This window comes from Pelobates fuscus, chromosome 9 (genome assembly GCF_036172605.1).
Source record: "Pelobates fuscus isolate aPelFus1 chromosome 9, aPelFus1.pri, whole genome shotgun sequence".
Taxonomy (NCBI): domain Eukaryota; kingdom Metazoa; phylum Chordata; class Amphibia; order Anura; family Pelobatidae; genus Pelobates; species Pelobates fuscus.
This window is the reverse complement of record NC_086325.1, coordinates 64,846,958-64,861,412: the sequence shown is the minus strand read 5'-3', so window position 1 is coordinate 64,861,412 and position 14,455 is coordinate 64,846,958. Positions and strand designations below refer to the sequence as shown.

Genomic DNA, 14,455 nt, shown 5'->3' with positions numbered 1-14,455 from the left:
GGCCGGTGCAGACACCTGGAGCCGACGAAGAGGACAGCAGAGGATAATCGGGACTTTGTCACGACAAGTGTATCGGAGGCCTAGCATGGGTATCGGGTGACTCACCAGACTTTAATCTCTCACTCATGTTTACTTTCATCTGTTTTTTCTTAGTTTTTCTTAGTGGGGTGTACGCAATCTTTGAATCTTTGAACGCCACCTGATATACTTATGCTTATGACTTATTTCATGCCTGTTAACCACTTACATTACTGTAGAGACCCTTGTTTACCAAGTCCCTGACTGACTGACTATGTGTGTTTATGCTCCAGCTACTTCACATAATACACAAACGACACAAACGACAGCCCCTAGGCCCTAGGCCTTAACAACGGCTTATACACCCTTTAGGAGACAGCATGAGTGCCATATACTCTATCACTGTAGTATCTGAAATACGTGCCTAGTCTGACCAATGATACTAGCGTGTGTGCAGCCTTTATATGATCTAAACGATAGGAAACATCCAACCGAGCTTATACATACAAGACGTCTAATCAGAATGTCAGCAGAGTCAATAAATTGAAATGCCGACTTTACATTTGTTTATAGCTGACACAGAGGTTTCACTAACGAGTACCAGACTTTACAATACAAAATGTGCAAAGTTATTCTCTGCCTAACGCATGTTCATAAATGTTGACTTAATGGGCGAGCAACTGCTGTTGTGGCAATGCATGCCTATCAGTTTTTTCTGCAAGCACAAAAAAAAAAAAAAAGAATTAAAAACAAAATCAATATAAAAGTAGTGTACAAGATGAGCAAATGAAGAGATGGAAGGTACTGTGTTGATATCCCAATCAGAAAATCTCAGTATAGACCTACATACTGTATACGCTATGAGCTGTCATATTGAATATTGATATTCTGTTTAGGACACTTTGGCATGCATATCTGCTCAACAGTAAATACACTGGATATTCTTATTAAAGTGACTGCCTGATTATCAGTAAACTTTTCGAAGGAGTGTTTCAATTGACAGATTACTCCACCTTTTGTGAAAAATTAGAGGATCCCATGCCATCAGCTCTACAGTTAAATCTTATGTTCGAAACATGTGAAATGCGTTCCAGGAGGGTTTGTTACACTTTGGTTTGAATGTGAAAAGACTTAAATGTGGAAAAGATTAACCAATTACTGTATGAGCGCCAAGTTAAAAACCAAACAAAAACAAAACTCAGCTTTGTGCTGTGAAAAATTCATGATAATATGCATTACGTATACATATTTAATAATAAAAAAAAACAAGGGGGCAAAGTTACAATATAATGATCTACTGTTAACATGAAAAACAGTGCTTCTAGGAAGAAGGAAAAAAAGAAACAAACAGAGGAATCTGTGTTCCAGTATCTACACCAACTTTTTCCCCCTTGAATTATCTCTGGTACATTTTATGGCCTCCAGAGCTTTTCTTAGAAGGATGGAATGTGTGAACAGGAGTAACATATGCAATTATTGTAGCCAAATTGTAGTGGATTGAAAACTGAATTGTAACATTTAAGCTAAAAAAAACCAAGCCAATCTGTGACTATTAGAGGAAGAAGCTGTTCAGTTTTAAAAGTTTAAACAATCTTAACCAAGACAAGTGAAATCATCACAGATTCCTCCAGCACCCATACTAATGAACTGAAAGTACTATAACTTGTATTGTTCCAAGATAGTTCTTTATTTTGTTAAATTGTATCATTACCGCCATTTAATGCCTTGAGGTTTGGCACAGTGGGTACTGTGTGTGTGTGTGTGTAGCAGTTATGTTTCCATTGGTAAACCCACCAGCTACACAATTGCTACATACATTATAGGCTCCTGCCCTCCAAATACTAACCTGCACACGTGTGGGGAGACCAACGCGCACAACCTTCTGGGCATAGGGGTTTTCTGTAATCCTGGTTTGCACAATTAGCTCTACACTGCAATTGGGTGATGAGCAGTTGTGAAGCCATGACTGACCAACAACTGCCCTCCTGATTAAAAACCAGGTAGCAGGGACAACATTTCTTAAACAAATAAAAATACAATCTTATGGTTTTCACACACATTGAGCATTATTTATTTATTGCTACATAATTTGGCAATAAGTTGATCAGCTATTCTGGGAAATATTTGGGTTGTTTGCATTAATAAGAGTGGTTTCCAAATTCTTGTTATTTTGGAGAGAAAATGTTTCATATCTGAACAGCAATCTAAATTGACATTTTACAAACTAAAACTAAAAGAATATTTTACTAAAAGTATTGACACAAAAAGCAAAGAGCCCACTAATTTTACGATAAAAGTATTTTATAGATGTACATATAAAATGCCATTTCTTCAGATTCGTTTCACAGCTGTCATTAAACAAAGATTCTTTGTTGTCTCAGACAAGAGTCACTGTTAATATGTTTCATCCTTTCAATTACAGTAATACACAAACATTTTTTGCAGTTTTGTCTTAAACCACTACTAAGTCTTTCTGACGTTTGCACGTTGACCCAACACAAACAGTAGGCAGTCCACACGATGAATTGAACAGACACATTCAGAGTCCCAGAAGAGTACAATCTTTACTTCCTCAGATACATTGTTATTAAACCTGTAAAACAAGGAGCAGAAAGACACATTTTAACATTATGTCTAAGGTCAACATATATTTAGGGCAGGGGTAGGCAACCATTGTCATTCCACGTGTGGACTACATCTCCCATAATGCTCTTGCACCCATAATGCTGGCAATGCATCAGTGAATATGTAGTCCACAGCATACAGAGTGCCCAAGGTAACCTATTTCCTGGTCTAGGGACATTTCCTCCATATGTAGTCTGCTTAAGAGCAAGTAAAGTTATAACTTCAATGTAGCCAAAACACAAGCCATCTCACTTATAATAAAGTATGAACATGGCTGTCATGACCGGATGACCAATGTTGACCAATTCAGATTTACTCTATTAAAATATATGCAAAAACAACAGATACATAAAGACAAGATGCTAACATGTGATGCTGAAATTTGCATTTTTTTCGGCAGCTTCCCTGATCAATAGGTGGCTCACCCTCCTTAAACTAACACTCCTACTATAGTGGTTATGGTGTCAGAAATACCCTAAAGCCTCCTTAAGTAGGTTGCCACAAATGTTTTTGACAACTTACCAGAGTCCTCTTGGTATTTGGACTGCATCCTGCTTCTCCCGCAGGAGTCAACTAGGTCCTGAAGTAAAAGCTACTAAATGGCATGTGTTGGTAGTCATGTCAGAAGGTGTGTGCGAAGTAGCATAAGAATGATTGCTTCATGTTAACGCTGATTGAAATCAACTCTCATTAGTGTATCAGACTACCAGGAGAAGTCCTAAGATTCCCAACTAGAATTTTAGCATTAGTTTAAATTTTAACTTAGGATCCCTCTGTTTTACTTTTTTCTTTCTTTTTAGCCAGTGTACAATTTACATTTCCACTTTAACAGTGTCACAATGATTTTCCAGATTGTTTGACTACTGTTGGGCCAGCTGACAGATGTCAAGTTAATTATACATAAGGGGAAATACTTAATAAGTGGGTTACGAATGTTAATGTCACTGTAAAGATGCATTAACGCAATAAAGTAAAGAAAAACACATAAAAGACGTTGGTAACAGCAAGAAGAAGGAGTAATTCTATTCACAGGAATGGAGAGGATTGTAATATTACATGATTTATATTTCTCAGTCTTTTATTTCACTGAAATGTTTCCTTGGAAAGAAAAGGTCAAAGAGATTTGTGCTGGCAAGCATATGATCTTCCGTTAAATTCTACATGTCTATTAAATTCTGTGATGCCTGAAGGGTATGGCATGCATTATTCATTGTGTTGGCACTCTCAGAACTAATGTGACTCATTCTCAAATTGCAGGATGCTCAATTATCCTTAAAAAAATATATATATATATCACCAAACACGTTGTCTTTTTTCTCATGATTATTTTTTTTTTCTGGTGTGAAAGTACATGAGCCAAACAAACAATACGTAGAAGGCATCAAAGCCAAGAACTTCACATTTCGTATAAGGAACAAAGCACGTAAGAGCACAGCTAATTAAGTAAGCATAAGGAAACAGAGCTGCTAATTTTTTTAAGCATGTCTGAGTATTTGTGAGCCAACAGGCCGCACAGCTAGCATAAATATATTAGTGATTGTCCACTCTTCCATATATATGTAAAGAAGATTAGAATTGCTCATCACTGAGAGTCCAGAAAGGACTGACTTTAAGACTCTCTTTGATTGGAAAGATAAACTCAGCAAGCCACCTCCATGCCTCAAACCTAGTGTGTCACTCTGGTACCAAGCAGTGAGCACCATTCAAGTGTAGGAAAGATTCAGAGTACCAGGAAGGGCTGAGTTATCAGAGGAAATTCTATTGTTTCCCAAAGCAATTTTAATCTTCAGCGTCTCCTGTCTCAGTGGAGAGCAGACCTCAGAACTCCGCGAGTCCTCTGCCTGTTCACAAGATGGCATCCAATGTGGCTCAGACACCTCATTACCCAATATAAGTATTAGGTGTCATTTCCTCTTTTTAGTTAATGAGGCCGGTGAAGATAGCTTTGTTCACCGGGACCGCATAGTAAACGAAGGAGCTTGGAGAGCGGCAGTCTCTCCAGAGCTCAGGCTTGTGTAGGCCGCTGGCCACTATCAGGATGTACCGGGGCCGGACAGGCTCACAACGAGTATCCTCCAGTGCACCGAAGACCCCTCGGCAATATGAGTGCTTACTGCGGTCTGATTCATGGGTGGCCCGTGTGTAAATCTCTATTTATTGGGGCCAGATCCCTCTTGCAGGGGAGCTCTGACCCCTGCATGTGTTGCATTTTAACAGTGCTTCTCAATATATTATTTTTTCATGTTAGAATATTATTTAATGTGCTAAGATAACTGGGCCTCCTGTTAAAAAAAACAAAAACAAATAAACAAAACGCTATAAAACTTACCTGTAATCCAGGGCTAGTATATACTCAGGACAGTTGCTCTCAGTTGCCTGATCTGCGTCGAATGAAGTCATGAGCTATGAAGAGTTTCGTCCAATCCAATGCTTCTCACAGAAAAGCAATGAGGACAGAGAATGCATGTGCAGAAATGCTTCTCATAGAAAAGTATTACATTCACTGATTCTATACGAGAAGCATAGGATGTGTTTGATGTCATCATGTTGTGCACAATGACGCTGAATGTGAAGACGGACAATAGTTCATAATGGTTTTTCATTCTGTCGGTATTTACACCCTGATTAAAACAGTTACTTAATGAATCACATCTTAGAATTGCATGCTGTAAATCCACCTGTATGGTCAGAGGGCTAATTCTGGAATTATCCTTTGGAGTTTGACGAAAGCAATCGTTCAAGGGAAACTCCAGTGCCAGAAAAACGATCCGTATTTCTGGCACTGAAGGGTCCCTCTCCCTCCCACCCCCCAATCCCCGGTTACTGAAGGGGCTGTCTCCACCTCCACGACGCTCCTCCTGGTGCTTACGTCGGCCGGTGGGCGAGACTAATCTCGCCCACCGGCCGAGGAGACGTAATGCGCATGCGCGGAAATGCCGCGCATGCGCATTACGTCTCCCCATAGGAAAGCATTGAAAAATCATTTCAATGCTTTCCTATGGGGAATAGAGCGACGCTGGAGGTCCTCACACAGGAAACCTGTGCTAGAAACTAGGAAGTGACCTCTAGTGGCTGTCTAGTAGACAGCCACTAGAGGTGGAGTTAACCCCGCAATGTAATTATTGCAGTTTATGAAAAACTGCAATAATTACACTTGCAGGGTTAAGGGTAGTGGGAGTTGGCACCCAGACCACTCCAATGAGCAGAAGTGGTCTGGGTGCCTACAGTGTCCCTTTAATTTCAATACAGCTTAGTTTTACTGTTTCAATCTAGTAGGCTCCCTCTATGGCTTTTCAAAGATGGGTGTTTTATCTTTCTTCAGAAATAATAGAGAGATTTTTAATTTCTCATATATTCCTCGTTGTGGCCCCGCTCTTCAAGTGATACTATAGTGCCAGGAATACAAAGCTGTATTCCTGGCACTAACGCTCCCCCTGCCCCTCCCAATTCTATATGTATGCTGCATTAGTAAGGAAGAGTCACGAGTGGCTGTGAAACTGCAGTGTGTTCCCTGACAAATGTAAACATAGCTGTTTCTCAAAAATGGCAATGTTTTAAATTGTCAGAGTTTCCTTTAGAAAAACAGGTATTTGTTATATGGATTATTTACTAAAGGGTGAGAGGACAACTAAGGTTTTCTTTTACAAATTATCTCAACTTTGTTTTAAAATCACTGCAATTCACCGTTAGTAAATACACTGCAGCTCAATGTATTAGCTTAGGCCAACACCTGCAGAAAGTTATGTGATCATAACGTATCTATTATTTGATTGTTATGCATCTCTTATGTGATTTTAATACAGCTGTTGTGATTTTAAAATAATCTGCTATTTTTGCCTACATTTTGCAGTTTGTTCTTCAATTTACTACAAACAGCTATGTGGTGAATACATTCCTAGTTATATCACAGTACATATTATAATATGTAGAGGTAGTTGTCCCATTCTAAATCTATTCCACAGGTTCTTGTTGGAAGTATGTTAAAAAATAAAAATAAAAATAACAATATTACAAAAATGTTTTTGGAAGAAATTGAACAGATTTTGTTTTCAGCCAAATACATTTGTAGTCTGGAACAAAGTAAAATTTACCTAATACATAGGCAGCCACTAATTTCATTCTCACACTTAGATGGAGGTAGAGGGGAACCATTGATTCTATATCACCCAATGTGGGCAGCATCAGTGCAGCTGTGCAAATTATGATCAGGAAGACTACCAGCAAACTAGGTCCTGAGGGTGGTGATCCGACATCTGGAACAAAAAAGTCATGATATAGTGGTCAAGCCAGAAGCCAAAGTACACAAAGAGCACATCATGGTAAATGCATTCTTTCTTCCCCAATACGTACGCTTCATTAAATAACAGTAATTAAATGTGTTTATCTATGCATTCCATATTTTAAATAAAGGTTACACATTCATTTAATAAAATAAAAAAAATAAAAATATCAAATTCTTCATAATTAAATTACTTTTAGTCTAAACCCGAATAGATCGATCTGTCTGGGATTTACACCCCTGGATTTCTATTCAATGAATAAGACTCCACGTGTAAATCCTGGACAAGTCTATTCTTTCAGGTGTGGATTAAAAGGATTTTAATTCAGGTGAACCAAACTTTTGCACATGTCTACTTCATAGTGGAGCTACAATACGCAGGCGACTGCTGGAGGAGAATTCGGCCATGTTACCCTGTATACCGTCAGTTCAGCTAGAATTCTCAGTACTCAATGAAGAAAACGTAAGTAATCCCTTCACTACCAAGCGGTTTGCAAAAAAAACAAATCTAAGTATTTTGAGAGTCCTGGAAAATAATATTTAAAACAGTGTTGTAAATAAATAACACTTCTCAATATGTAACCCAATACGTAATTGTCTTACATATACACACACAATGAAGCACACACACGCCCACTTTGATACACACACAAACATACAATGACACACACACACATTGACATATACAGACACAATCACAGTATGCGCGTGGCATTGTGTAACTGTGTATGTCTGTCAGGGAGTGCGTCTGTGAGTGTATATCTGTGTGCATGGGGATCTGTGGCTGTGTCTGGAATATATATATCTGTGTATCTCTGTGTCTTGGAGCGTATGTGTGTGAGGGAGCGGCTTGCAGTTTGCTGTATGTATGTAGGGGCTGTTTGTAGTCTTGATGTGTGCATTGTGTTTATTGTGAGACTGTGATGTGTGCATAAGTAACAGTGTTACTGGGTGAGTATGACTATGACAGGGTGACTGTGGCCGTGTGAGTGTGTGTGGCGGGGGGTGATGTGATAGGGTGAGTTGTAGGGAGGCGGCAGATTGTGTGTGTGTGTGTGTATGCTGTTTTTCTCTGTTCAGCCTCCCCACACATTGCAGATGGCTTTTTCAAATTTTTAAAAAATGTTTTCGCTCTGCCACCCACTTATTTTTTTTCTGTAGTGAGGGTGGCTCTCTAATCTTAATTCCCTGGTGTTCCAGCTGTTTCCCTTGTGGTCCGGAAGGCTGCCAGGAAAATATGCATCTCTGGCCCCAGTTTCTGACCAGAGGGAGCATCAGCAGAGAGCTGCATCCAGTCCGAGGAGCAGTTTACACTAACAGCGAGTGCAGCACCATGTAGTGAGATCTATAGATTTTCCCACCAGTCTGTGCAGCTGCGGGGGGCAAGAGGGCAGCTCAATTTTCATTTGCGATGAATAAATTTAATGTGCAATAGTTACAACTGCGTATAAATGATTGAGGAGTAAGACTGCATAAACTGGCAATCGTGTATACATGACTGGTGGCAGGGTTAAGACTAAGTATGTTGAGTGGATGTGCTGTAGGTTCAGTGGACATAATGTAGATACCTGGCTCAGCTTACCGAGTCAGCATCTAGCCCCTAAAGAGTACTTTTTAAGTAGGGTAATAAATCTTCGAGCAGTAGTAGAATTTTGGCACGAGAGGAAAAATAATATTTAACTTCTTGAAAACTATATTTATCTTTTTATTAAGCTGCTGAACGAATTCTTTCCACCCATACTCAAAACTGTGGTTAATACTTTTAAAGATCTTAAAATATCAAAATGTAGTGAAACGGAAATGTTAACATGCTAAATACACAGACCTAAAAGCACATTTTTTTATGTCTGTAAAATAGCAGAAAAAAGGGTCATTACAAAACCAATGTATAGAAAGAAAACAATACAATTTGTGGATTTCTGATAGAAAAAATTTAAATATCCTTGTCATTTGTTGGGGGCTCTGTATTTAGAGTAATAAAAATAAAACAATACACATGATGGTCAAATATAAGAGAAATTGATTTTTTATTCTCAGAATTTAAAAGGTCAGTCTAAAAACTACTTTCGCTTAATGAAGTGGTCTTGGTGCATAGATCATGCACTTCTGTTCTCACTGCTAACTTCCATTTAGCAGTTAAATAAAAAAAAAATCCTATAGCCCTAGCCACACCTCCACTGGCTGTCAATCACAAAGCCTCTCTTCACACTTCCTGAAAAGGTGTATAGATACATTAAGACATGATCTTACAGCCATCATCAGCAAAGAGTTTACCCAAGACTTGCAGTAGGTGTGGGTTCATCCTCATCTCCCTCTAATGTTATATTATGTTCTATGTGACCACAATACCCCTCTGTAGAAGAATTTGATTAGAAATTGCCCAGTACAAACAAGGAAGTTTGTTCTTGGCAAAAGGAAGGTGGGTCAGCTCCTCTGCTGCAGCAACCTGAGAAAATGATTTTTAATTTTTTTTTTTTTTTTAAACCATTAGCATTAAATGCAATAACTTCTGAGCAGAGGTATCATCTCTGGAAGATCTACTCAAGAATTCCTGCATTACTGTTTCCTTTAAACTCTTATTTTAAAATTGTGTTCTATTTCATCTCCCTCCCTATACTATCACTACTTAAATGATAACTATATATCCCATCCTGATCTTCTGTTTTTGTTTTTCTTAAAGCTGGTATGATCATGTCATTTTATGTTCGTTTTCTAAGACTCTTTGTTAATTGTTTGTTTAGCTAGTGTTACTACTCTCACTGATAATCTAGTAAACTTATGTTCATGGTTTATGACTTTCACCTATCTGATCCTTCCTATCTTTTTATCCCAAATGTTCTCTCCTTTAGTTTTTCATCTCTAATTAATTACCTCAATAGCCCCATGTCTCCCCACCCATAATAGTGTGTTTTATTACATTTTTTTTCTCTAACCTCAGACCTTATATTTCAGACTGGGCCCCTTAAAACAGCATTAACACCCAGCACTCCCAAGCAACCAAGTCCTGCAGAATCTTCTGAGCAGAGGTATCATCTCTGGAAGATTGCCCACCCTACCCTCCCCACACCATCCCACCCCATGGTCATCAACTTACTTATAGTGCACATCAGCTGGTTCCCTTAACACACCAATCAAGTTACTAAACCTCTCCTCACCTGAAATAATTTAACACGCAGCAGCCTTACAATGGTTTAAACACTGACTGATTGATATTTGTGTGTGTTTGTGTATATATGATCTACATATCTATATAATACACATTTTCTCTAATGTTCTCCCTTCTATTTTACACTTTAACACTAACTTCTCTCATTACTAAAATATCCCTATCCTTTCGCTCACCTGTCCCTGGCAACACCATCATCATTACTTCCCCCTTACTCCCCTCTCCTCTCTATTCATCCCATGCATTCTACACCTACCTCCACCAACTCCTCCCAAATCCACTACATACATACCCTCCTACAAAACCTTCAAATCCTACTCCCACCTTCACTTCCAGCGGCTCCTAGCAGCTGGTGATGTCTCTCCAAACCCCGGTCCCCTCTCAACAAACTCACCACATACTAACCCAAGGATCCACACTAATCTCATACCCATCTCATGTTCCTCTAAATCCTCCTTCAATACTGCTCTCTGGAACGCACGCTCTGTTTGCAATATAACTAAATCCACTGCTGTCCATGACTTCTTCATCTCTCGTTCAATAGATTTACTAGCCTTAATAGAAACCTGGCTCTCCCCCTCTGACACTGCCACCCTTGCATCTTTGTCCTTCGGTGGTCTCCAACTTACCCACTACCCAAGAAACTCTGAATGTAAAGGTGGTGGTGTTGGGTTTCTCCTCTCCCCTCACTGCTCCTTTAAACCTCTTCCCACCCCCCCTTCCCTCTCTTTCCCGTCATTTGAAATACATTCAATTCGCCTTTTCAAACCCTTCTCTGCCAACATTGCTGTTATTTACCGTCCCCCTGGTTCTCCTCTTCTCTTCCTTGACCACTTTGCTGCCTGGCTACCCTACTTCCTCTCCTCTAACATTCCATCCCTAATTCTTGGGGACTTCAATATTCCTATAAACCCACCTTTGACCTCTGCAGCCACTAAACTACTTTCAATTACTTCCTCCCTCGGGCTATCGCAGTGGGCAAATTCTCCCACCCATGTAGCTGGCAATACCCTTGACCTAATCTTCACTTATGCATGTACAGTAACTAATATCTGCAACACTCCATATCCAGTCTCTGATCACCGCCTCTTATCATTTGCTCTCGCATACCCACTCACCCAACAACCTCAGCCTAACCCCCCTCAACTCAGGAGGGACCTTAATTCTCTTGATCTCCAGCAGTTGTCAGCTGACATTGATTCACGACTGCTGTCCATCACTGGCCATCTCCACATATAACTGTACTCTTACATCTGCCTTGAACGCTGCAGCGCCACTCCAAACAAGCACCTCGAGGAGGACCCGCCCCCAACCGTGGCATACTAAATCAACGCGCTACGTGCAAAGATGCTCCCGTTGTGCTGAACGCTTCTGGAGGAAGTCTCGCACCCTATCAGACTTTCTCCGTTATAGATTCATATTGTATTCATACAGTGCAGCCCTTGCCCTTGCCAAACAGTCCTATTTTACCTCTCTCATTAGTTCATGTTCCCGCAACCCCAGGCGTCTCTTTAACACCTTTAATTCTCTTCTTCGCCCTGCTGTGGCCACCCCCCAAACTAACCTTACTGCTGATAACTTTGCATGTTACTTCACTGACAAGATTGAACAGCTAAGGAAAGAATTCTCCCCTCCTTGCCTTTCTGTTTCTCAACCACACATAGATCATGCCTTTCCTACCCTTCAGACATTCTTCCCAGCTACTGACCAAGAGGTGGCTGCTCTTCTTTGCTCCTCTCGCCCCACCACTTGCCCACTCGATCCTGTCCCATCTCACCTTATCAGATCTCTCTCCACTTGTCTCGTACCTTCTTTAACACACATCTTCAACTGCTCTCTCTCTTCTGGCATCGTCCCTGCTGACCTTGCATGCCACTGTAGTACCTATACTAAAAAAAACATCCCTCGACCCATCCACCCCCTCTAACTACCGTCCCATATCCCTGCTCCCTTTTTCCTCAAAGCTTCTGGAAAGACTTGTCTTTACCCGTGTCTCTCATTTCCTCAATTCCAACTCTCTCCTTGACCCCCTTCAATCTGGCTTCCGCCCTCTCCACTCTACAGAGACTGCCCTTATCAAAGATACTAACGACCTTATCGCAGCTAAATCCAAAGGCCACTACTCCATACTAATTCTTCTCGACCTCTCAGCGGCCTTTGACACCGTTGATCATGCTCTCCTTCTTCAAACTCTTCAATCGCTTGGTCTCTGTGACTCTGTCCTCTTGTGGTTTTCCTCTTATCTCTCCCAACGCTCATTCAGTGTCTCTTTTTCTAATGATACCTCCTCCCCTTGTCCTGTCTCGGTTGGAGTCCCCCAAGGCTCTGTCCTTGGTCCCCTTATATTTTCTCTTTATACTGCCTCTCTTGGCAAACTTATTACCTCTTTTGGATTCCACTATCACCTGTACGCCGATGACACCCAGCTATATCTCTCCTCCCCGGACCTCTCCCCTGCCGTCCTGCAACGTGTCAATGCTTGCCTTTCTTCCATCTCTGAGTGGATGTCCTCCCGCTTTCTGAAACTCAATCTCTCAAAAACTGAGCTCCTTGTCTTTCCTCCTCCTAATACTGATCCTCCTCTTTCGCTCTCCCTTCAAGTTTGTGGTACCAACATCAGTCCATCCTTGCAAGCGCGCTGTCTTGGCGTCATACTTGACTTGGCATGCTGCCAAATCCTGTAGATTCCATCTTAAAAACATAGCCCGCATCCGCCCCTTTCTTGCACCAGATACTACCAAGGAGCTTGTCCATGCTCTAGTAATTTCCTGCATGGATTACTGTAACCCTCTCCTGGTTGGTCTTCCCAAAAGCCGTACTGCACCCTTACAGTCCGTAATGAACGCTGCTGCTAGACTAATTTTCCTCTCTAGTCGTTTCTCTCACACCTCACCCCTCTGCCAGTCCTTACATTGGCTTCCTGTATGCTATAGGAGTCAATTCAAGGTACTAACTCACACCTATAAAGCACTGAACAACTTTAGCCCCTCTTATATCTCCTCACAGATCCATAGGTATGTCCCTTCTCGGTCTCTCCGCTCTGCCCATGACCACCTCCTGTCCGTTGTCCGCACCCGTACGGCCAACTCGCGCTTGCAGGACTTCTCGCGGGCGGCTCCCTTCCTATGGAATAGCCTGCCTACCGCCATCAGACTCTCCCCTAGTCTTGCATCTTTTAAGAAATGCCTTCAAACCCATCTCTTTAGGAAAGCTTATGGCCTCCAAGACTAACTCCTACCTCACATACCTGTCTCTTGCCCTCTCCTAAAGGGCAGCCCACCTTATTTGATTGTAAATTCCTGTCCTAATGTGTTTTACACCCCACCTCCTATAAAATGTAAGCTCGATTGTCCTCTTCAACCTATTGTTCCTGTAAGTTTATTTGTAATTGTCCTATTTAGAGTTAAATCCCCTCTCATAATATTGTAAAGCGCTACGGAATCTGTTGGCGCTATATAAATGGCAATAATAATAATAATATTAATAACTTAACACCAATAACCTGGCTGATGTGGCAAAGATGACGGATTAGAACCATTGTGCCACTCAAAATACTAAAAAGTGATAATGGGCAGTGTTAATGGATGGCAGGACAGTGTTTATCAGACTATAAAGATTTGGGAACTCATGCATACACACCTGGCTTATAAGGTTTATGTTCATGAAATACATGTTCGGCCATATGTTCATTCTTAAATCTCTTCTCCTCTTCTTCTTTGTGCTGTTGACCCTTTGCGGACGGAAGAAGTGTGGCAATTACCTCTTTACGCCCCAACGTCTTCTTCTGACTTTGTTCGAACACATAAAGGCGAAATTTGTCGACCACCCCAAAGTGACTGGCTCGGACATCTTTGTGTCGAATAACACTTGGAAGCAAAAAATAAAAATCCTGTTTAACCTTCAAATTCTAGACTGTAAATAAGTATCTGTTACACAAGGTTTATTTTTTTGTCTCTCTTTTTTTTTATCCTAGTGAAGGAGGGTCAGTGAGGCCACATTCTTTAAAGAGACACTTTTCTCCTGCAACGGTCATTAAAAAAAAATACACTAAGTGTTTAGTGAATACTATTCTACCAATCTACTTCTCTACTTCTACCCTTACATTTTGTGTCACTTTACCCCACTCCCTCCCTTTAAATTAAAAGATTAAAGGACCACTCTAGTGCCAGGAAAGCATACTCGTTTTCCTGGCACTAGAGTGCCCTGAGGGTGCCCCCACCCTCAGGGACCCCCTCCCGCCCGGCTCTGGAAAGGGGAAAAGGGTTAAAACTTACCTTTTTCCAGCGGTGGGCGGGGAGCTCTCCTCCTCCGATCCTCCTCTTCTCCTCCCCGTCGGCTGAATGCGCACGCGCGGCAAGAGCTGCGCG

At 41.0% G+C, this 14,455-nt stretch overlaps 1 protein-coding gene across 4 annotated transcripts in view; it reads right to left on the bottom strand.

Annotated features, from left to right (window-relative positions):
* Window positions 1–2,301: 2,301 nt before the first annotated feature.
* MOSPD1 (motile sperm domain containing 1) overlaps window positions 2,302–14,455 on the bottom strand; it is a 35,841-nt gene continuing 23,687 nt past the window's right edge. For all 4 annotated transcript variants that reach the window (XM_063432032.1, XM_063432035.1, XM_063432031.1 and 1 more), the window contains 3 exons: window positions 13,728–13,954; window positions 6,735–6,896; window positions 2,302–2,611 (listed from right to left, as the gene is read on the bottom strand). In XM_063432032.1, coding sequence (XP_063288102.1) covers window positions 2,583–2,611; window positions 6,735–6,896; window positions 13,728–13,954 — 418 coding nt within the window. In that variant the 3' untranslated portion in view covers window positions 2,302–2,582. The remainder of the gene's footprint in view (window positions 2,612–6,734; window positions 6,897–13,727; window positions 13,955–14,455) is intronic.